Raw genomic sequence first — 21733 nt, 5'->3', positions numbered from 1 at the left:
GTCCGGCTAAACGGATTCATATCTATGTTGAAGCACTAATTTCTCTTGCATATTAACCATGAAGAATCCAGACTCTTTCAAAATATAAAGAAATTTTAATATAGTTTCTTGATTTGGTTCCAAGATGGTGGTACAGTCGGTTCTGGTACTACTCTTATTGGCTTTGCCTTAGTGGCTACGTCTAGCCAGCTGTGACATTAAAGCCCGCTGAAGTTGTCAAAAGGGCTATCTCTTTCACAGTTAGAACTGCTAGACACATGGGCTCAGTAAGAGTATGTATCGGGCTTAGACAGGCCCCTTGCTTGGGTAAAAGGATATAGATCCTTCCATACAGTCATTAAACTATAATAGAATTTCCGTATATTTCGAATCCTTATTGGTCGTGCGGACTACCGCCAACCTTTAAAAGTGTACTAAAGCAGCTAGATCTGGATGGCCGTGCGGACTACCGCCCGCCTACCTAGATCCTGGTGTAAAAAATGGTATCAGAGCCTAGGAATTTTCATGGTAATTGTGTAATAGATATGAAAGCTTTAGCATAGATATGAAGCTTTTGGAATGGATCTGGGAGAAACAAGTACTAAAAGTACTAGACTTGAAGAGGTAGATATACCTCAAAACCTTGATTTGTTAAATAAATGGACAATTCCTAAAGTTTCTATAAAAACCATTTATGATTATGGTTGGTTTGATAAACTTTCTTCTAAACAATTGATAAAAACGACTGAACAGTCTTTAGCATTAAATTCATCTGAACAGACTATTCGTTTGTTAAACAAGCATGATATAGATTTATATAAACATCATTACCATTATGTGCATATTGGTATGGTTCAAATTGCTTTTAAACCTTTAACCCTTAAAGGGTTACCAGAGACCTTCTTAGCAGCTCTTAGAGATGCTAGAAATCTGAATTTCAGACAGTCTCTAATGGGTTCGATAGAATCTACAGTGGCCTATGGTCCAGTATATTTTAATACTCAACCCAATTTGCAACTATCTCTTTCTGATGTTAATATTCTTGATGCTTTAACTTTAAATGTGAAAACGCATGGTTATAATTATGCGCCTGGTTCTGAACTTATATGTCTGTCCTATAGGATTTATTTCAAATTATTATCTACTTTAAATCCGAAATGTAAGTTATACGATACTTCGGATCAGACCATATTGGTCGAAACCAATTTTGCAAAGTCCAAGGTCACCACTAGGAGACCTATCAGATGGGAGGAAATTAATTTTCCGACTACATGGACTTTAAATTCTGTTATATCCCCAAGTCAGATTACTAACGACTTGTCAAATACTGAATTTTCGCATGTCACTCAAAATCCGGATGGTAGGATTTGTATTCAATTTGATGATAAGTCTACTATTTATAATAGACATTCTTTTTCTAATCACAGACTTCTACCTGCTATGCAACATATTTCCCCTGTTGAACCAGTTTACGGTCCAGCTCGCAATCGTGCGGCTTCTTTACACACTATTGCTAGTGATTATCCCGATACCAAAGATAAGAGGGTTGAAAGGGTTAAGATTAACCCTCAAACAAATATTGTTCAAGATAATTATCTATTGTAGTAGTATGTTATGAGTTAATCACGAAACTTAACTAGATTCGATATTAAAGAAATTAAATATTGGGCTATCCGTTTAGCATCAAACTTTTCAAAACGCTGTTATGACATGGTCTCGCCCTCTCTAAATGCCGGCCGTGCCGTGTCCATTCTTGTTGCCGCCCTCTCAGGTCCCGCTACCGACCAATTCCATCCAGCTAAGAAACTCTAATTACTATGTCCTCTCTTTCAAAGCAAACTCTAATTCTTCCTTTCTTCAGACTTCTTATGATAACAAGAAAGGCGATAGCTGTTATGTGTTCTCTCTTTGGATGATTTTGTGTGCCAGAATCTGACGTCGTCGCTTTCCCTCTGGCTGTGGCATTTTTCTGGTTAGTTTGTACTTCGGTATTCTTCTGTAGCTGAAATTTTAAGTCACAGTTCTATTGGATAATCAAAATTCTTCAGGCTTGCTTTATTTATAGACCACTTCTTTTTTCAATTAGCCAGTAGTGGTGAATGTTGCTGTCATGGGATAAAGTTTGTTGCCATGTGATCAGGAGGTAACGGGTTCGAGCCGTGGAAGCCGTCTCTTGCAGAAATGCACGGTAAAGCTGCGTACAATAGCTGCCCAGTAGTGGTGAATGTTTCAAGAGTCAACCATCATAATGACAAAGCTATCCCAAGCCCTCAATGTCATATTCCCTAGTTATGGGCATATAATGACAATCATGTGAGCAGAGGTGAGGTGGAGCCAAGATTTCAAGCTTATGAGTTTGGGATTTTAGTCGTTTTAATTTACTGAGTTCTAAATTAATAGTTTAAATATATTTAATTAATTTTTATAACAAATACTGGATTCAGCCGAACCCCCTCCACCCCTGCATGTGAGTGCTTTCTGAAAGAACTGAAGTTGGATTTTCATTTCTCTTTTTACAGTTCCCATGCAGCTTATAGGTGATTAACATATTATGTTATCTCTTTAATTTGTTCTCTACAGTAAGCACAGTAGCCTGTAGGAATTTCCTATTTATAGTACATATTAATATTTTCTTACTTCACTGAGTAGTAATCGTGTCATTATGTTACATGTTTTCAACAAGTTTAGGTGACTTATGTAAGTTTTGATGGTTAACATTGGAGGATGCTATAGTCAAATTATTGATAATTGCTAAAATTCCCCAGTTAGGAGTGTCCTCAATCTGCAGATCCATTTTCCAAGCGTTCTTCTGTCCTTACTAATAAAGCAAAAATTGCTGGAACTGAAGTAACAACATTCCTGTTAACATTTCTGAAATACGAAAAAAAAAAGCAAAGCAGTTCCTCTTTGTTCATACGCATAATATCAATGAATTTTATGCTTTCTCATCATTCCCAGGTCTAATTCCTCAGGTATTATCTCATGTTCGACTCCTTCATTATCACATTATATCTTTAACAGTGGGTCGTAAGAATGGAGATTGATTTGTTCCAGAATGAAAAATATGAAAGAAAAGAGAAGGATAAAGCAAACAATATCTCTTATTTTATACTCCCTTCGGTCCACAATAAGCGACCAATTTGCTTTGGGCACAGCCATTAAGGAAATACTAAATTCTAGACGAAATAGTTAGTGTGGCTAAATTACCCTTCATTAAATATTGCACCATAGTTATATTAGCACTTACTTTTCTTCTCAAATGTAAGTAAATGACTTTTTAGGGATACTTACATAAGAGTAATTTTGGAAAAACAAATTGAATTTTTTCTTGATTATATAAATGAACACTTATTTTGGACCAAAATAAAAAAAGCAAATTGGTCACTTATTGTGGACCGGAGGGAGTATACATACTATTAGTGAAATCTACACTTTTTACCCTATCATTTCCTTTAGAAATATTCTAAAAATATTCCACTCAAATAACAGGTGACATCTAACATTTCAAGGGAGACATGGCTAGTGTTCAAGATATTTCTGTTTCAGCTGTGATCAACCTACTATCTGCACTCATTTTCCTTTTGGCCTTTGCAATTGTACGGCTTCAGCCAATCAATGACAGAGTGTACTTCCCTAAATGGTATTTGAAGGGTATACGAGCAAGTCCTAGAAGTTCTGGAGCATTTGTTAATAAATTTGTAAACTTGGACTTCAGAACATACATTAGGTTCTTGAACTGGATGCCTGCAGCTGTAAAAATGCCAGAACAAGAGCTTATAGATCATGCTGGTCTTGATTCTGCAGTGTATAGACGGATTTACCTTCTTGGGTGAGTCCCACAAGGTTTGCGTTATTCCTTTTGCATTTCATAAGGAGATGATAACAAAGAGCTCTATTTGGAAATTTAGAACAAAGGATAAGTAAAAGATATTGGAAACTTGTTTTACAAAGTTCCTTGTATATTATCTAACTCCTGAAATATCAATGCAGCTTGAAAATCTTTGTTCCTATCACAATGCTTTCTTTTGCGGTTTTAGTGCCTGTTAATTGGACTGCTGGGGAAACATTAGAGCACATTGAGGATCTAACATTCAGTAATATTGATAGAGTTTCCATATCCAATGTCCCTTCAGGATCACAAAGGTGAGGGTTAACTTGTTTCCATTTTGTATTAGCACCTCAGCTTGATCTTGTTGTTGTAAGTGGCTACTTGATTCTATCTAACCATTTTTTGTGAAAGGCATTTGTTGGTAGAGTATGTTCCACATTGAATAATTAGCTTGATGAATAAATGCACATCAGAATTCATTAATATGTTTGTCAAAAATTATAAGTTGCTGTAATAAAGGGATTAAAAATAAATTCATGTATGTTTCGTATGTTTGTAAAAAGATATTAATGAACATGTAGTCATGTACCTGTGACAAAAAATCGATACTTTGTTTTCTTCAATTCTATAACAAAAAACAGAAAGTGTACCAAATAGCGCTCTTCATTTAGTATTGCTGGCAGGCCGAGGGACTACAGTTGCCTTTATTTGCAATATCTCCTTCCATATCCACACTAACCATGATAAACTAGTAATTATAGTTTCCACACAAAATTATAGTAAATGAATGCAAAGAATATTTTTTTTGTTGGAAATTTGATGTTTTTTTGGTTTGCTAAAGGAGGAGACTTATGCCTTTGCAGATTTTTCCAAATGAAAAGCTTGTCATATTCTTTCAGGTTTTGAGCACACGTGATGATGGCTTATGTATTCACATTTTGGACTTTCTATATTTTGTACAAAGAATACAAGACAATATCAACAATGAGACTGCATTTTCTTGCCTCTGAAAACTGTCGGCCTGATCAGTTCACGGTGGGTGCCATACGTATTTTGTTGACCATAAATGTTACGAGTGTTTATACATACAATGTTTGGTCAGTTACCAATTCTGATTCCTCACATGGGTCCTTGTTAAAAATATCCCACCAGATCCTGATGAATCAGTGGACGAGCACGTTGAACATTTCTTCCGCATGAATCATCCAGATCATTATCTGTCACATCAGGTTTGTACTGTATTAGAATATTTATGTACGAAGTATTTCAGTATTTGACAGGCAAAGATATATCATTTCTCTTTCTGTTTAGGTTACGTAGTCAAAGTATGTGTGGTCTGGCATTTATTTAGAAAAAAATATGTTCTGTCTAGCTTAGTGATTATGAGAAATTTAGGAGTAGAACCATTTTCATTCTTATTTACTGTGGTATTGTGCAGTTACTACAACAGATGAACCTTAAATTGATGTTACTTGTAGGTTGTTTACAATGCAAATAAGCTTGCTGAATTGGTGGAAAAGAAAAAGAGTTTCCGTAATTGGCTTACGTACTACCAAACCAAGTATGAGAGAAACCCTATGAAGAGGCCAAAAATTAAGGTATTATGCTTTGTTCAGCAAGACTTTATTTCCATTTCATTGCCTGTTTCTGCTTCTTGTTAAATGTATTGAGTTTCTGCTCATAACTGAGTCTCATATTCTGTCATGTATAGACAGGCTTTTGGGGCCTTTGGGGAAAATCTGTGGATGCCATCGACTATTATATGACTGAAATTGAGAAGTTGGGCAAAGAAGTAAGTTTCTCTGACCATGGGTTACACTTGCTTCTAATTCCTATGTCTATTTTATATGGCGAACTCATTTATTTGTTATGTTACATTCTTTTTTTTCTTGTGAAATGAGCTGCCTGTTGATAAAGCAAATGATGTACACAGCAGATGTATGTTAAGGAAGAAGCAACTAAAACACACTCTGCTTCAATGGATACTTGGTTGAATCTAGAGACATAAATCTGCCAATAGGGAACTGTGTAAAGGACATATAAGCCTTCCAAAAGCCTGAGATTGTTATGCAATACAATTTGATAAATCAATTAGTATGAAACAACTACAAAATAATTTGTGTCTTAACCACAACTTAAGGTATTAACTAGATCTCATACCTATCCCTACACTACAACAAGTCTCTAACTAGTCTAAAATACTGAATCTAATGTAGCATAAAAACAACAACTAAGCCTTAACTCGTAAGTTCAACGTATAAACAAGTACCATGTCATTTATGTACAGGGAATCAAATGATTTTTATTTCTATAAACCATCAGACTTTTCTGGTTTGACCCCTTCTATCGCTAAGATGATGCTTTGGAGGTAACAGATTAGTAACAAAATGTAAATTTTGCTGGTGGAGAAAGCTTAAAGAAGTTAACACATATTATAGCGAATCTTTCATGGCACTACAGTAATTGGCTTTCCTCTTTGATGTAGGAAGCTGAAGAAAGAGAAAAGGTTATAAGTGATCCCAAGGCAATCGTTCCTGCAGCATTTGTCTCATTTAAATCTCGTTGGGGAGCAGCTGTATGTGCTCAAACACAACAATCAAGAAACTCAACCAATTGGTTGACAGAATGGGCTCCTGAACCACGTGATGTCTATTGGGGTAATCTTTCAATACCATATATTCAACTTGCTGTCCGGAGACTGCTAATGGCTGTTGCTTTCTTCTTTCTTACTTTCTTTTTTATGATCCCTATTGGATTCGTTCAAGCATTTGCAAGCATTGATGGCATCAAAAAGGTTCTTCCGTTCCTGAAGTCATTAATAGAAATGTACGTGATACTTCTAACTCGGATAAATTTGCTACATGTGTGCTTGTAGTTATTTATAAATTCAAAAAAAAAGTGTAAGAAAACATCTGAATATACTGGATGTGATTGACAATGTTTTTACCTGTTCTATATTAGCTTTTAGAGTTGATCAAATGAGCTAAACTTTGGGAAAGACTGCTTTTTTGAAATTTATTTGTCTCTGTTAGAACAACTGCGATTCATAAGTAATGCGTCTATTAGGTGTAGTTTCTTGGAAAGTAAAGAAGTCGTATAAACTATTAAGTTGTTTCACTTAGTAATTGAGTTGTTCCCCTCAATGTTAATGTGAATTACTTGTAACAGTTACCTTGCCTATATCTTGTATGGAGTCACTTTTGCTATATTGCAATGAATAGAGTCAATTCTTAAATGTTATTTTGAATATATTTGCACTTGTGGAACTTCTTGTACATTAAAAGTCAATTTCTAATGTCCGCGCTGCTGGAATTTCTTCTACAAGGATGTTGTCAAATCATTTGTCCAAGGTTTTCTACCCGGGATTGTATTGAAGATATTTCTGATTCTTCTTCCTATGATTCTAATGACCATGTCAAAAATAGAAGGCTTTACATCGCTCTCATCTTTGGACAGAAGATCAGCATCTAAATATCATTTGTTTGTCATTGTCAATGTGTTCTTTGGAAGTATCATTACTGGTGCTGCATTTCAACAGCTTCAGAGGTTTCTCGACCAGTCTCCAACAGAGTGAGTTTTGTTTCTCATCTAAAAGGATGATATATAAACATGCTGACTACTCTTTGTTTGGAGTGCTTTCCTTTGTTTAAAGGTTTACTACTTTCTGTGATCAACATATAATATTGCTGCAGCTGAGATGAGATAACTCCTTTCGTTACTGATGACATACTTGTTAGACCATGCGCAGCGGAAGCAAGCATACAATCCAGTATCAAATACATGTAAACTAGACAACGCAATAGTAACGAGATTAGAAGTACTAACCTCTTGAAGGAGTTGCACAAACCTTCCAAACAGCGAGAATCCAGGGTTGCAGTCTTCCGCTATTTGCCTAGTAAAACCTTGGACGATTTTGCTATTGGGTGGGCAAGAACAATACAACTGAAAGGTAAGTTATTAGGTGGAACTAGTCTTCCTTTAATAGACCCGAAATTAAGCCACAATAGGGGCTCAAAAACGTGTAGGAGTCTGCAAATAGAATCCTACTCTAACTCAAAAGGATAACTTTTCTCTCAAGCTACTTTTTACCCAAGTCTGTCTAGGTTTTTACTAGGTATAACAGAGACCACAGAAATAATAAGAGGCTACTAATTATAGTATTAATTCGAAATTAGCATGAATTAATTCTTACTATAATTAATTGCAATTTATTCCACTAAAAAACTGCAATTAATTCATGCTAATTTCGAATTAATACTATAATTAGTAGTCTCTTATTATTTTTTGGTCCCTGCTATACCTAGTAAAAACCTGGACAAACTTGGGTAAAAAGTAGCTTGGGAGAAAAGTTATCCTTTTGAGTTAGAGTAGGATTCTACTTGCAGAATCCTACACGTTTTTGAGCTCCTTTTGTGGCTTAATTTCGGGTCTATTAAAGGAAGACTAGTGTCACCTAATAACTTACCTTTCAGTTGTATTGTTCTTGCCCACCCAATAACAAAATCGTCCAAGGTTTTACTAGGCAAATAGCAGAAGACTGCAGCCCTGGATTCTTGCTGTTTGGAAGGTTTGTGCAACTACTTCAAGAGGTTAGTGCTTCTAATCTCGTTACTATTGCGTTGTCTAGTTTACATGTATTTGATGCCTGGATTGTATGCTTGCTTTCGCTGTGCATGGTCTAACAATTGGTATCAGACGTCGTCTTACATCTAACTAGATAATGTAATACTGCATGCATAGAGTAATATTAAAACGTGTTATTTATTGATACATGTTTGGGATGATTATTCTATGTTAAAAACGTGATTGCATTTATTAGTATCTTAATTCTGTAATTCTGAAATTATGAATTAATATACACATGTATAAACAATGGTGTTACATTTAAATAACATTATGTTTAAATTACGTTTATTGCTGAATAGCAATTTTTTTTGATAAAAATGTGACTGTGTTTTTGAATGTTATTAATTCTGTAATTATGGGTTAATATACATATGCATAAACAGTGAATTAATACCATTAATCTGTTTTAGTTGAGTTATGTACATAATCATAGTGTTATATTAATAAAAACTTGACTGTTTTGTATGATATTAGTTCTGTAATTTTGGATTAATATACAGAATTATGAACAGTACCGTTTTTGACTATTGAAAAACATATTGTTTTTACAATTCTGTCTAAACACGTTTTTATTAAATAAAAAAAAAATTATTTTGAGTCCTGAAATCATGTGTTAATAAACATCAGTATATTATGTGATTTGAACAAGTCAAAATAATTAAAAACCCTTAAAACGCCAAAAACAAATTCTAGAAATTTTAGAATTCTGAAATTCTGTCGAACTCCGATTGACCTCAAATTTGATGATGTACGTCGTTTTTTAAACTTTCGGGGTCGTTTAGATGGAGTTTTGGCCTTTTTTTCTTTTTTCTGGAATTTTTTTTAATAAAAAAAATATTAATAGAAATCTGTGGTGGTAGGGTTCAATTCTCATTGTTTCCAATCATGTTTTACAATAATATAATGAATTTATATGTTGACATAGGTCTTCTTCCACATCGGATAAATTCATTATAGATGATTACTGTAGTTTTGCCTCTAGTTATTTCATTACTTGTATTAACTCTCCAACTGAGTTACATGTTGATAAAATGAAACTAGAGTTTATAAAAGTGATATTTACCTATCTTAAATTAACAGTTTACTCTCCATCTGAGTTGGTCCTGTTTAAATTTATGGGGTTAATATCTTACATCACTCATATATTTTGCATGAATAGTTAAGTTTCCCTAACGAATCTAACTGTTCAATGAGCACGATTATATGTGTAATGTGTTGTTTTGAATCATTCTAAATACATATCTAATAATCTATTTAATGTGAATATCTCTCAGATTAACCATGTCTTCATTCAACCCACTTACCTCAATTTTGAACCAAAACAAGTTAGAAGGACCGAATTATGTTGACTGGAAAAGGAACTTTGATATTGTCCTAACTGCTGAAGGCTACAAATTTGTAATCACTGAGGAGTGCCCAGAAAAACCTGAAAATGCTACTGATGATCAGGTTAAGGCCTATGACAAATGAGTTAAGGCTGATGAGATGGCGCGATGTTACATCTTGCCTCTATGGCGAATGTTTTGCAACATCAGCATCAGCATCAGTCTATGGGGTCTGCTTATGATATGCTCGAAAGTCTCAAAGAGATGTTCGGTGAGCAAAATCGTGCAGCTAAGCAGACAACCATGAAAGCCCTTTTGAACACCAAGATGGCTGAAGGATCATCGGTCAGGGACCATGTTCTGAAGATGATGAGTCTTCTGAATGAACTGGAGGTCCTTGGAGCTATGATTGATAAGGAGTCTCAAGTTGAGATGGTCCCGCAGACTCTGCCTGACAGTTTTCAACAGTTTCACTTGAACTATAATATGAACAAAATGGATTTGTCACTAGTGAAATTGTTGAATGAGCTGCAAGCGGCAAAATCTATATCAAACAATAAGCTCCAGTTATGGCACTCAATGTTGAGAAAGCTTCGGTTTCTAAGTCGAAAGACAATAAGAAAAGGAAGAAGGCTCAAAAGGTTCTGGCACCTGGTGGTGCGGCTGGTGTGAAAAAGCCCAAAGGCAAGTGCTATCATTGCAAGCAACCTGGGCATCACAAGAAGCAACTCCCTGCCTATCTGGCAATGTTGAATAAGCAAGGTAATTCAAATTTAAATGTCGTTGAAACTTGTTTAGCGACTGTTTCTACCATGTTTTGGTGTGTAGATTTGGGAGCCACTAATCACATCTACACTATTTTGCAAGGGTTTCAGGAAACGCGGCGGCTAAGTGAGGATGAAGTTTGCGTTTTTCAAGCCAATGGCGAGCCAGCACCAGCTTTAGCTTTAGGAGATATTAGAGTTTCGTTTAGTAATGATAGAGTTTTAGTTTTAAAAGATGTTCTCTATGTACCTTCTATTAGAAGGAATTTGATTTTGGTTTCGAAAATAATGGATGCTGGTTATAATGCTTATTTTGGTAATAACTCTGCTATTATTAAGTTTAATAAATGTTTTATCTACACTGCTGCTAGAGTACATGACCTTTTTATTCTTGATATATCTCCTCATGTGCTACAACAACCAAAGAACTAAATAACATTAATCTACCACATAAAAGAAAACGTATTTCTGAATTGAGTCAAACTTATTTGTGGCACTTACGTCTAGGCCATATAAATCTAAATAGGATTTCGAGATTGGTCTCTGATGGACCTTTGAGTTCATTGAAAGTGGAGTCACTACCAACATGTGAATCCTGTTTAGAAGGCAAAATGACCAAGAGACATTTCCCCTCAAAAGGAAATAAAGCCAGTGATAAGCTAGAATTAATTCACTCTGATTTGTGTGGTCCTATGAATATACAAGAAAGAAGTGGTTTTGAGTATTTTGTGACTTTCACAGATGATTACTCAAAATATGGATATATTTATCTGTTGCGACGTAAGTCTAAATGCTTTGAGAAATTCAAAGAATTTAAGACGCAAACGGAGAAACGACATGATAAATATATCAAAACATTGCGATCTGATCGTGGTGGTGAATACCTTTCTGCGGAATTCATAAAATACTTATCAGATAATGGAATTACATCTCAATTATCTACACAACAAAATGGTGTGGCAGAAAGAAGAAATAGGACCCTTATGGAAATGGTTAGATCAATGTTAAATTATTCTGATTTGCCTTCTTCCTTTTGGGGATATGCTTTAGAAACAGCAAACTACATCTAAATTTGGTTCCTTCAAAGTCAGTACCTTCAACTCCAGTAGAATTGTGGACTGGGTGCAAGCCAAATTTACGGCATATTCAGGTTTGGGTTATCCAGCACATGTGCTGAAAGGGAAAACGGATAAATTGGAATCAAGGACAGAAGTATGCATTTTTATTGGATATCCAAAAGGAACAAAAGGCGGTTTGTTTTATTGTCCCAAAGAAAAGAAGGTAATTATTACGACAAATGCCAGATTTTTAGAAGAGGACTATCTAACGAACCATATTCCTAGAAGTAAACTAGTTTTACCGGAATTAAACAATGGAGTAACTAAAGACTCATCTCTAGAACGTATCCCGGAAGCCATTATTGACATACCACTACATTATCGTAGTGGGAGAAATGTCAATAGGCAGCAGATTGCACAAGAGCAATTGCCTGACATTTCACTACCCCAAAGTAGTGGGAGTAATGTTGAGCAACCTCAGATTGTTAAACAACCTAAAATTGTTATGCAACCTGCACTCCAGGAAGAAGTTAATGATATCCCAGCACTGCAAGGTGTGGAGGATAACATTGAGGCTTCAGTTCCAGAAAATGATGTTGTGATTCAACAACAAAATTAGCCTCCACCTGTAGTGACTAGTCGTAGTGGGAGAATTATTAGAAAACCTCTCCGGTTTGTGCTCTTGGGAGAATATTATGATAGAATCCCTGAAGAGCCTAATACAGAACCTATTAATTACGATGAATCACTACATGATATAGATGCTGATAAATGGGTTAATGCTATGAAATGTGAAATGGAGTCCATGTACTCCAATCAAGTCTGGGATCTTGTAGAACCATCTACTGGTCTCAAACCCATAGGTTGTAGATGGATCTATAAGAATAAGAGAGAAGTGGATGGAAAAGTGCAAACTTTTAAAGCTAGGCTTGTTGCAAAAGGGTTTACTCAAAAAGAAGGGATCGATTATGAGGAAACTTTTTCGCCGGTAGCCATGCTTAAATCCATTAGGATTCTCTTATCCATTGTTGCTCATTACAATTATGAGATCTGGAAAATGGATGTCAAGACCACTTTTCTAAATGGAAGTCTTGATGAGTGCATCTATATGAGTATCTAAGCAGGAACCTTAATGCACTGAAAGAGGAGAAGTACTTCAAATTCCATCCAAATTGTTCCAAACTTAGCATCACTCATCTGTGCTTTGCAGATGACCTCTTAATGTTTGCTAAGGGGGAAATAATTTCAATGCAGCTGCTACAGGAAAAATTCAAGATATTCAGAAAAGCTTCAGGGCTAATAGCAAATCAATCCAAGAGTGCAATATATTATAGAGGAGTTGCAGAGGTACACAAGTAGGAAATTCAACATGTCCTAGGTTACAAGGAAGGAGAACTACCATTCAAGTATTTAGGGATTCCATTAGCCACTAGAAAACTAAAACTGGTGGAATGACAACCTCTAATCAACAAGATCACAACAAGAATATCATCATGGACTGCAAAGAAATTATCATACGCAGGGAGAGTACAGTTGGTGAAATCAGTATTGTTTGGCATCCAATCATATTGCGCACAATTATTCATTATTCCAGCTAAGGTGATGAAAGCAATTGAAGGATATTGTAGAAGTTACATCTGGTCAGGAACCAATGAAATCACCAAGAAATCATTGGTAGCTTGGAGCAAGATATGTTTGCCTAAAACAGCAGGAGGTCTGAATCTCACTAACCTCAGATTGTGGAACAAAGTTGCCATAATTAGAACTTGCTGGGATTTGAAGAACAAAAAAGAAATTCTATGGATTAAATGGATCCATGAATACTACATAAAATCTCAAACACTGGAGAGTATGACTATCCCTCTACAAGCTAGTTGGATGGTCAAGAAGATACTCAAGGCAAGAGAGAATCTAGGATATGTACAACCAGAAGATATGAAGAATAAAAGTATGATCAGGAATATCTATCTGAAAATGGTTGGGGAGCTGCCTAAAGTAACATGGAAAAATATCATGTGTAACAATGAAGCAAGACCAAAGGCAAGGTTTATCACTTGGTTGCAGCAGCAAAACAGATTACTAACAGCTACAAGATTAGAAAAATGGGGAATTCAAGTGGATAGTCGATGTGTCATGTGCAAAACAGTAGCAGAAACAAGAGATCATTTATTTGTTAAATGCCCAATAAGAAGATATATATGGCAGAAGATTATGCAATGGATACAGATCACCTGGAGAAATTTGAATACATGGAACCAAATGCAACACTGGATAGAACAGAACACCAAAGGGAAGTCTGCCAAATCAAGAATAGTAAAGATGATATACACAGAATATGTGTATGCAATCTGGATGGAAAGGAACAAAAGGATTTTTGAGCAAAAGGAGACTATAGAGGACACAGTGGCTAGAGAGATTGCATATATTTGTCATGTTCGAGCTAGTAGTACTACTAAGAGGATGTTGCAACACTGTAAATTTCCTAGGTAGTTAGAACTAATAGTAAGATGTGTAAGTAGGAGGATATACAGAGAGATAAATGCTTAGAGAAAAATCAGACTGAGTATAAAGTTTGATCGATTTGTAAATACTTTTGGTTATTAATGAAAACTTTAATTACCAAAAAAAAAACTCTTTGTGTCTCAAAGAAATTTGTGACTATACGAACATCATACTTGCGATTTTGCAAGAAATAGCTCAAGGGCCAAAACGCGAATACACCTCGAATACTCGGGGACTGTCATCGACAGTCAATGCATTCGAGTCATCTAAACTCGAATTCATAAGACCTCAAAGAGGCATCCCCTCGACATAAAGGCCAAGGCCATCATACTCGGGGACTAACCTTTTAAACAAGTTCGAAGGGTTATCGGGAAACAAGCCCAAGAGACATACCCGAAGGCTACGACCATATTAAAGGCTACAGCCATATTAAAGGCTACGACCGAAATAATGCGGCTCGGAGACGTCCGACTTCCGCTATAAGTTAAAGGCCTACAAATACTTTGAGAAACCGGCTAAACTAGGCTACCTTCGGCAAAAGCAAAAAGGGCTCGAATAATTTAAAGACTACGATAATATCAGCTTTCGAAAAAAGCCTCAAGAGGTATTCAATTATCGTAACACGAGCTGATTGTAAATGAGGTTCCGATCGATCGAACCTTCGAAAAACCCAACGGGTACAAAAAACACATGCTAAGCCATAAAGAAATTTTCACTAAGTCTTTTAACCGAATAGAGGGAAAAATTATAGCCGTCTTAGAGGCCGAATTGGCCCAACTCAAAGAGCCTAAGAGCCGACCTAAAAGAGCCTAAGGGCTAATATAAAAGAGTCTAAGGGCCGAAGCATGCGGAGTTCGAGACTTTACTCTCACTCAATTCGGACTCAAGAGCCTCGTCATCCCGAGCTCACATTAAATCAACTTAAACATAGCTAGAGGGTTAACAAAAGCCTTAAGAGGTATTATACTAATAGTTCGAAGATCGCCCATTGATTACAAAAAAACTAAGGGTTGTTATATTCAGAATCTGAGCTGATATTCACTTGATCATTGAAGTTATCAAAATTTGTAACAAAATGAAGACAAAGAAGAATTTTATACAAATCGGAGATAAAGCAAGAAGAAAGGGAATTCCTTATATTCACATAGAGTATTTACAACGCCCGCAAAGGGCCATACACAAAAACAAAACAAAGGAACCTAATCTACTTCGGGGCCACATCCCCGGGAACTACATCTCTGGAAGCCACATCCTCGGGAGCCGTATCTTCGGGAATCTCCTCCTTGGGGAATTCGTCCTCATCTCCCCCGCTCTCGAAGCCACTAGCGAAATCCTCGTTATCGGAGAGTAAAGCGGCAGCCTCTTCCTCCAAAGTTTTTGCTTTTTCAATATCAGTAGAGAGGTCGAAGCCACGAGCGTGCACCTCCTCGAGAGTTTCTCTCCGAAACGGTTGCCTGGCATGGTCGAGGGCACATGATAACTTAACTTCAGCCGCACTGGAGATCTCTTGTGCCCGAGTGTTAGTAGCTTCAACATCAGCTCGGTATGAGGACACAAATGCCTTTGCCTCAGATTTAGCCTTCGCAAGCTCAACGGCTAATTTAACTTCGAGCTCCTCAACTTTGCAGCTCCGGGCCAAGCTTTCCTCCTTTGCATTTTGAAGCTGGCGTTCGATTGAAGTTAGTTGTTCCCGAAGCGTATCTTTCTCTGAGGCGAGACTGTCTGTGTGTTGCTTCCACCCTAGGGTCTCGGCCTCTTTCATGTTGAGCTCTTCTCAAAGCTGTTCCACCAGCTCGCCCTTCTGCTGGGCCTGCAAAGTTGAAGTGTTAGTCACCTAATCGGATAAATGCATAGCAAATCCTCAAAGGCCATATTACCTTTTCAATAAGCTCGGTTTGGTCTTGACGAGCCTTCGCCAGTTTGGCTCGAAGATCGCTGATTGTAAGCACGTGATTTTTGCCCAATGAAAGAATTACTCCCAAAAAATCCAAAATAAAATAATTTTCCTTTGTGTGCAATTTTAGAATTTTTGTGGCATTTTTGATAATTATTTGTATTTATGTCTGTGCGTGTTTATTGGTTAAATTAATAAAAAATTACAAAAATATGTCGCATTTGCATTTAGTATTTATTTAAGTTTGTTTTACAAAATCATAAAAATAATGTACGTTGCATTTTTAGCATTTAACGTCTAAATTGTGTGATTTTTATAGTTAATTGCTATTTAAATGTGCGATAATTGTTATTTGGACAGATTTTTGAAGTTATAACAGATTTTGAATCAGGGCAGTAACAGTAGTTTTAGGGGTAATACGGGAATTAACCAATTGCAGATTATTTAATTATGGTGGGGGGCAAGACGTAATGATAAAAGCAAAAAGGAAAAGGTGGATAATGATGTCTTCTTTTCAAAAAGAGGGAACAAGGGGGCCCACTTTGACTACTTTTCAAAAAGAGGGAACATAGGGGCCTACTTTGACTACTTTTCAAAAAGAGGGAACACGGGGGCCCACGTTGACTACTTTTACTAAAGTAAAAGTGTGGGTAATAATAAAAGTTAAAGGGGAAAGAGGTAAAAGGGGGTCTTGCTTTGTATATAAGGGGGGATGATGAGATTGAAAAGAGAGGAGAGTTTTGGAAGAGAATTGAGAGATAGAAATTGAAAAACAAAAGGAGAGAATAAGAACTGAAAAAAGATCTTCTACTTTCCTTCATTGTATGAAATCAGCATTAATTGCTATTGTTTCATCGAAGCTTGAAACTTCTTTCTTGGTTGTAGTCTCTTGGGTTTTCTGCTATTCCTACTGTTACTGGTCTATTCATGTGTTGCTGGACTGTCGTTGCTGTGCTGCATTGTTACTACTACTGCTGCTTCTCATCTTTATCTTCTCTTGTTTCCAATACCAGGTACACGACTGTAATACTAGCTATTGCAAGTTAAAACTGTGGCAGCATGAATACACATGAAGAATGGAATTTTGAAGTTTTAATTTCGCTTTTTCTTTCTTCCTTTTATTGATTGTATTTAGGTTATTTCATGTATTACTGAATAATAATTGGAATAAGAGAAAATAACATAAGTTAGTCTTTAATGAATCGGCTCGGCAAAACGGGTTAATTCGCTAGTTATGAAGGTTTTAAGATTATCAACAGTAGGTTAATCGTAAACAAGTAGCTAAATTTAGCTAAGGCATGAATTTGAACTAAATTTCATGAATTAGGCATTAAGGCATGATTTGAGTTCAAACAAGATTAGAAGAACGTTTAAGTTTAATAAACTTTCTAATAAGGTTTAGTAATTATGGTTAAATCTAGTTTCAAATGGTTATGAATAATTAATCTCAATAATTTTTTATAACAATGCGAGTTTTAATCTAGCTATATTTGATTCTTTTGAATATTAGTTGTCGAATTTTATTTTTAATAATTTCGATTTTTTTTTGTAAAATTCCTTTTCATCAATATTTGTATTAATCTAGCAATTAGTATGCCATGCTTTCTTAAATAAATAAAAAGGCTCGTAATTAATTAGGATTTTCTTTCTTTATTTTAGAGACTAATTTTAATAGAAAAAATGTAGTCGCTTTAGGATTTGTCCATTTAAAATAAATGAGATGAGATGAGCCTAGTAAAATGTATAGATTGCGGGGCCCTCACAAATGTATGCATTAATTACTTAGAACATCGGAGTTGACCGTCTAGAGAAATTTTACGGCTTTTCCCAAAACAACAATACGCTAGTCGTTCTAGGCGCGTCTTTAACAAATCATTTTCTTAAATATGGGTGTGCATTTATGTAACCCAAATCCAAATCTCAACGGAGTCGAAATGTGTCGATAACCATGGGTGCATTGATTGCGACGTGGTCTGAAATACGTTTTCACAATGTTGCAATTCTCCGTAAAATAATAATAATAATAATAATAATGAAAGCGGTAAAGAGTTAAAATCTGCACATAAGCTCATAATTGTATAAAAAATCAGATAAACAAGCCGAATATGACAATTGAGCGACCGTGCTAGAACCACGGAACTCGGGAATGCCTAACACCTTCTTCCGGGTTAACAGAATTCCTTATCCGGATTTCTGGTTCGCGGACTGTAATACAGAGTCATTCTTTTCCTCGATCCGGGATTAAATTGGTGACTTGGGACACCCTAAATCTCCCAAGTGGCGACTCTAAAATAAATAAACAAATCCCGTTTCGATTGTCCTTTAATTGGAAAAACTCCTTCACCCCTCGCGGGGGCGGAAAAAGGAGGTGTGACAGCTCTGGCGACTCTGTTGGGGAATATTAACCCAGAATCACTGGTTCAGGGCTAGAAATTCGAGCTTAGATAAATTGTTATATTTGGCTTTATCTGATTTTTGCATGTTTGAGCCTAATGTGCTAAATGCTGCTTTTACCGCTTTGATATTATCTGAACTGTATATAAACTGTGCCGAAACCATTCTCTTCTTACCTTCGGGGATGTGCTTACTGGTTGAGACTCCCTATTCTATTAGTGTCATACCTTGAAATAAGAAAGAGGCCGGACAAGTTACTAAGCCGGATGGCCCTTTGGTTCCCGGAAAGTTGCCCCCTCCTCGATTTGAGTTGTCCGCTCGGGTACACAGTCTAGAACACCGACTCAGGTTTTGAACATAGACTAACATGACTTCATGTTGGATCCCTAGTAGGAACGATTATTTGCATCATGTTGCTTTGACTTATGGGACTCAACACAGGGGTTGGGTCCGTCTAGGACTAGCAACCTGAAATGAAAAGACCATCCTGCAACATCCTGTTTGCTTTACGCATTTATTTGCTTCAAACTTGCATGCTGACCGACTTCGAAAAATCAGGAATATTAGAAAATTATGGAAAAAAAGAAGAGCGAGGTAACTGTGTAGAGAATTAATCGCCTATTTTAGGAAGAGAAAAAAAACAATACCCAAATAATGTCGAAATTCTGCCGAAAATCTTGAAAAAGTGAAGAAAAGAAAAATGTTTTATTTTATTTCACTCAAAAAAAAAGAGTCTTTTTATTTTTTAAGTTTGGAAGATAGGTTAGTCATTTTGGTGAAACGAAAAAAAAATCTTCACTTTGTCTTGTTTTCAAAATAAAAAAATAGTTTATCTTGCCATGAAAAATGAAAATGAAAAAGAGTCTTATTTTTAAAATATTTTTTTTATTTGTTTATGAAAATGCCAAAAATGAAAATAAAAAAGAGTCGTGTGTTGAACGTGGTTTTATTATTTGTTGCAAATATATATATAAATCCAAAAAGTATTTTTCTTTATTTCCTTTCTAGAAAAGTTTTTTTTAGACCCCCAATTTTCAAAAGAAAAATCCAAAAATATTTTCCACTATTTATTTCATTAGAAAGTTTTTTTTAATTGTTTTTTTTAAATTAAAAAAAATATTTTCTTCTAATTTCTTCAAAAAAAAAATCCAAGAAAAATATTTTCATTCTTCTTTCAAAATTGATAAAAAAATTCAAAAATATTTTTTAGAAGCATTTCTTTCAAAAATGCTCCCTTTCTTCTTTATAAGTCTTTCCTTTAAAAAAAACAAATAAAAAAAAAGGTTAGTTCATTTACTTCATTCATCATTGCCCGAACTACGCTGGTTTGATTCTCACCGGATGTGAGATACGTAGGCAGCCCTAATCGGGTCCAACCTCCCCTTTTGCTAAAATAGCCAAAAAAAATGTCAAATTTTAGTTTCATTATAAAGAAGTCAGGTGACGCTGTTTTGTCAAAACATAGCTGAATGTTCCCGAAAGGAACGCAGGAAGGCTGATTTTGCATAAACAGCCACCTTTGGGTCATTTTTTTTTAGATTTGGTCCAGTCGACCCACACAGCCTTAAAAATCTTCGTCCTAGAGGCGCTGAAAGGCCGTGTTTGCAATACCGGATTTTTTATTATTCTAATTTGAAAAAAAAACAAGAAAAGAGTCATAAAAATTTGGGTCACGCTGTTTTGTCAAAAACAGCCGAATGTTCTCGAAAGGGACGCCGGAAGGCTGATTTTGCGTAAACGACCATCTTTGGTCATTCTTTTGGGTTGCGACCAGTTATCCCGCACAACCTTAAAATCTTCGTCTCCGAAGTGCTGAAAGGTCGTGTTTGCAAAACCAGGTCTTTTATTATTTGAAAAACAAGAAAAATAGCCAGTGGTCAAGTGAATACCGTTTGGTTTTTAATTAAAATAAGCCGACCCGGTTTCGGTGATGTCTTAAATCGTTCTTGCCGAGATAGCCTTATAGTATCTTTCGGTTGTCGAAGGGCTATTTTCATAAAAGAACAAACAAGTTTGTGAAAGGTTGTAAAGTAATCCTTCCCGACCTCAAAATTCAGATGAAATTGGGAAGGGGCCACATTTGAAAAAATAACCGTTTGGTTGCATTTGTCAAACGGGGAAAGAAACTGGCCGTTCGTCTTTGAGTTTGTAATTCTTTGATTAGAGTATGCAGGCTATTTGATTTTCGAGGCCGTTTGTTGTCTTTTGTCAAAGTCTGTTAGTATGGTCAGTTTTTAAACTTTTGTAATCAAGTTTGTTTTAATATGAAAATTGAAAAAAAAATATTTTATTATTATTTATCTTTTATTAGCCCGAACTACACAAGGTCTGATTCATGCGGGGTCATGATACGTAGGCAATCTCCATAAGATTCGACCACAACAAACAAAAAATCAAAAAAAAGAATCAAAAAAAAGAGAAAGAAAAAAAAAGAAAAAAAAAGGGAAAAAAAGATGTTGTTAATAATGAGGACAGACTGAGTCCATTCTAACCTGTTTTGTCTTGAATCGCAAAGAAAGTTAAGGTGGTTGGTTTGTGGTAAGCCGGACAATGACACCCAGAATATCGCGCATAATCCTTTACCTGCACATCATGATACACACTTTGCGGGGATCAGGCCTAATGACAGAAGCACTCGAATCCTATTGGGGACTTGTTGACTGAGGTTGATGATATTGAAGTTGGCAATGGTCTGGGCAATACTGATGCGAAGCTCAGTGGCTAAGATGCCAGTTTTGATAAAGTGGGAGGATGCTTCGTTCCTTGGTTAGCAAGAGAGAAGCTTTTGGTGGCTTATTTTATTGTCATTTCTGTTGTCCGGATTATTAGGGTTGTAATTCGGATATTGTCTTGTGTCAAACTTTCTTATCTTTCCATTTTGTCATAGCGGCTTGTTTAAGTTTTGTCCAGGTTGTTTTACGATTTTATTCTGGTTTGTTTTTGTTTGTTTTGTTATTCAAACCATTTCACCGGTAGTCTAATGCAAAATCCGGTCTTTTATTATTTCCAGTCATCTTTTGTTTGGTCCTTTTATCATTTTTGTTCAGCGCTGATTCTGGTGACATGACATGCGCACACAGTTTGGGCCTGATCTTAAAAGATAATCGTAAAACCATTGGGAGGTGATCAGAACGTTTAAAGGAAATAAGAACGGTTTGAGATTATGTGAAGCCCGAGCCATCTGAAACTGGGGCAAATAAAACATAAAGAAAAACCATAAAATCAAGTGAGAGTATTGCCCAATGGTGCTTTAAAAATGACAAAAGAAAAAGGCAAATGTATGCATATGGTTATCAAGTCCGGCACAATCAGAAGATGTGGTGAATATTTAATGGTGTTGTTTGTGCTTGGCGTGTTTTGAA

The 21733-nt window shown here is 35.9% G+C and overlaps 1 protein-coding gene and 1 pseudogene across 1 annotated transcript; both read left to right on the top strand.

The window, feature by feature from the left end:
- Nucleotides 1-1684: 1684 nt before the first annotated feature.
- On the top strand, nt 1685-10823 carry LOC104226116 (CSC1-like protein At4g02900; annotated as a pseudogene).
- A 1554-nt stretch (nt 10824-12377) lies between these two features.
- On the top strand, nt 12378-14071 carry LOC104226117 (uncharacterized). The gene is made up of 3 exons (XM_070174002.1): nt 12378-12693; nt 12792-12928; nt 13055-14071. The coding sequence occupies exons 1-3, from the start codon at nt 12378-12380 to the stop codon at nt 14069-14071; spliced, it is 1470 nt and encodes a 489-aa protein (XP_070030103.1).
- Nucleotides 14072-21733: the final 7662 nt, after the last annotated feature.

This window comes from Nicotiana sylvestris, chromosome 4 (genome assembly GCF_000393655.2).
Source record: "Nicotiana sylvestris chromosome 4, ASM39365v2, whole genome shotgun sequence".
NCBI classification, from domain to species: Eukaryota; Viridiplantae; Streptophyta; class Magnoliopsida; order Solanales; family Solanaceae; genus Nicotiana; species Nicotiana sylvestris.
The sequence above is the reverse complement of the archived record's forward strand: the minus strand, read 5'-3'. Positions and strand labels throughout refer to the sequence as shown.

Bases quoted from the DNA above. Each gene is read 5' to 3' on its own strand.
- LOC104226117 (XM_070174002.1), top strand. From the start codon at position 12,378: ATGGAGTCCATGTACTCCAATCAAGTCTGGGATCTTGTAGAACCATCT. The intron at 12,694-12,791 runs GTATCTAAGCAG...TGTGCTTTGCAG, and splicing joins TGATGAGTGCATCTATATGA to ATGACCTCTTAATGTTTGCT. The intron at 12,929-13,054 runs GTACACAAGTAG...CTAATCAACAAG, and splicing joins ATTATAGAGGAGTTGCAGAG to ATCACAACAAGAATATCATC.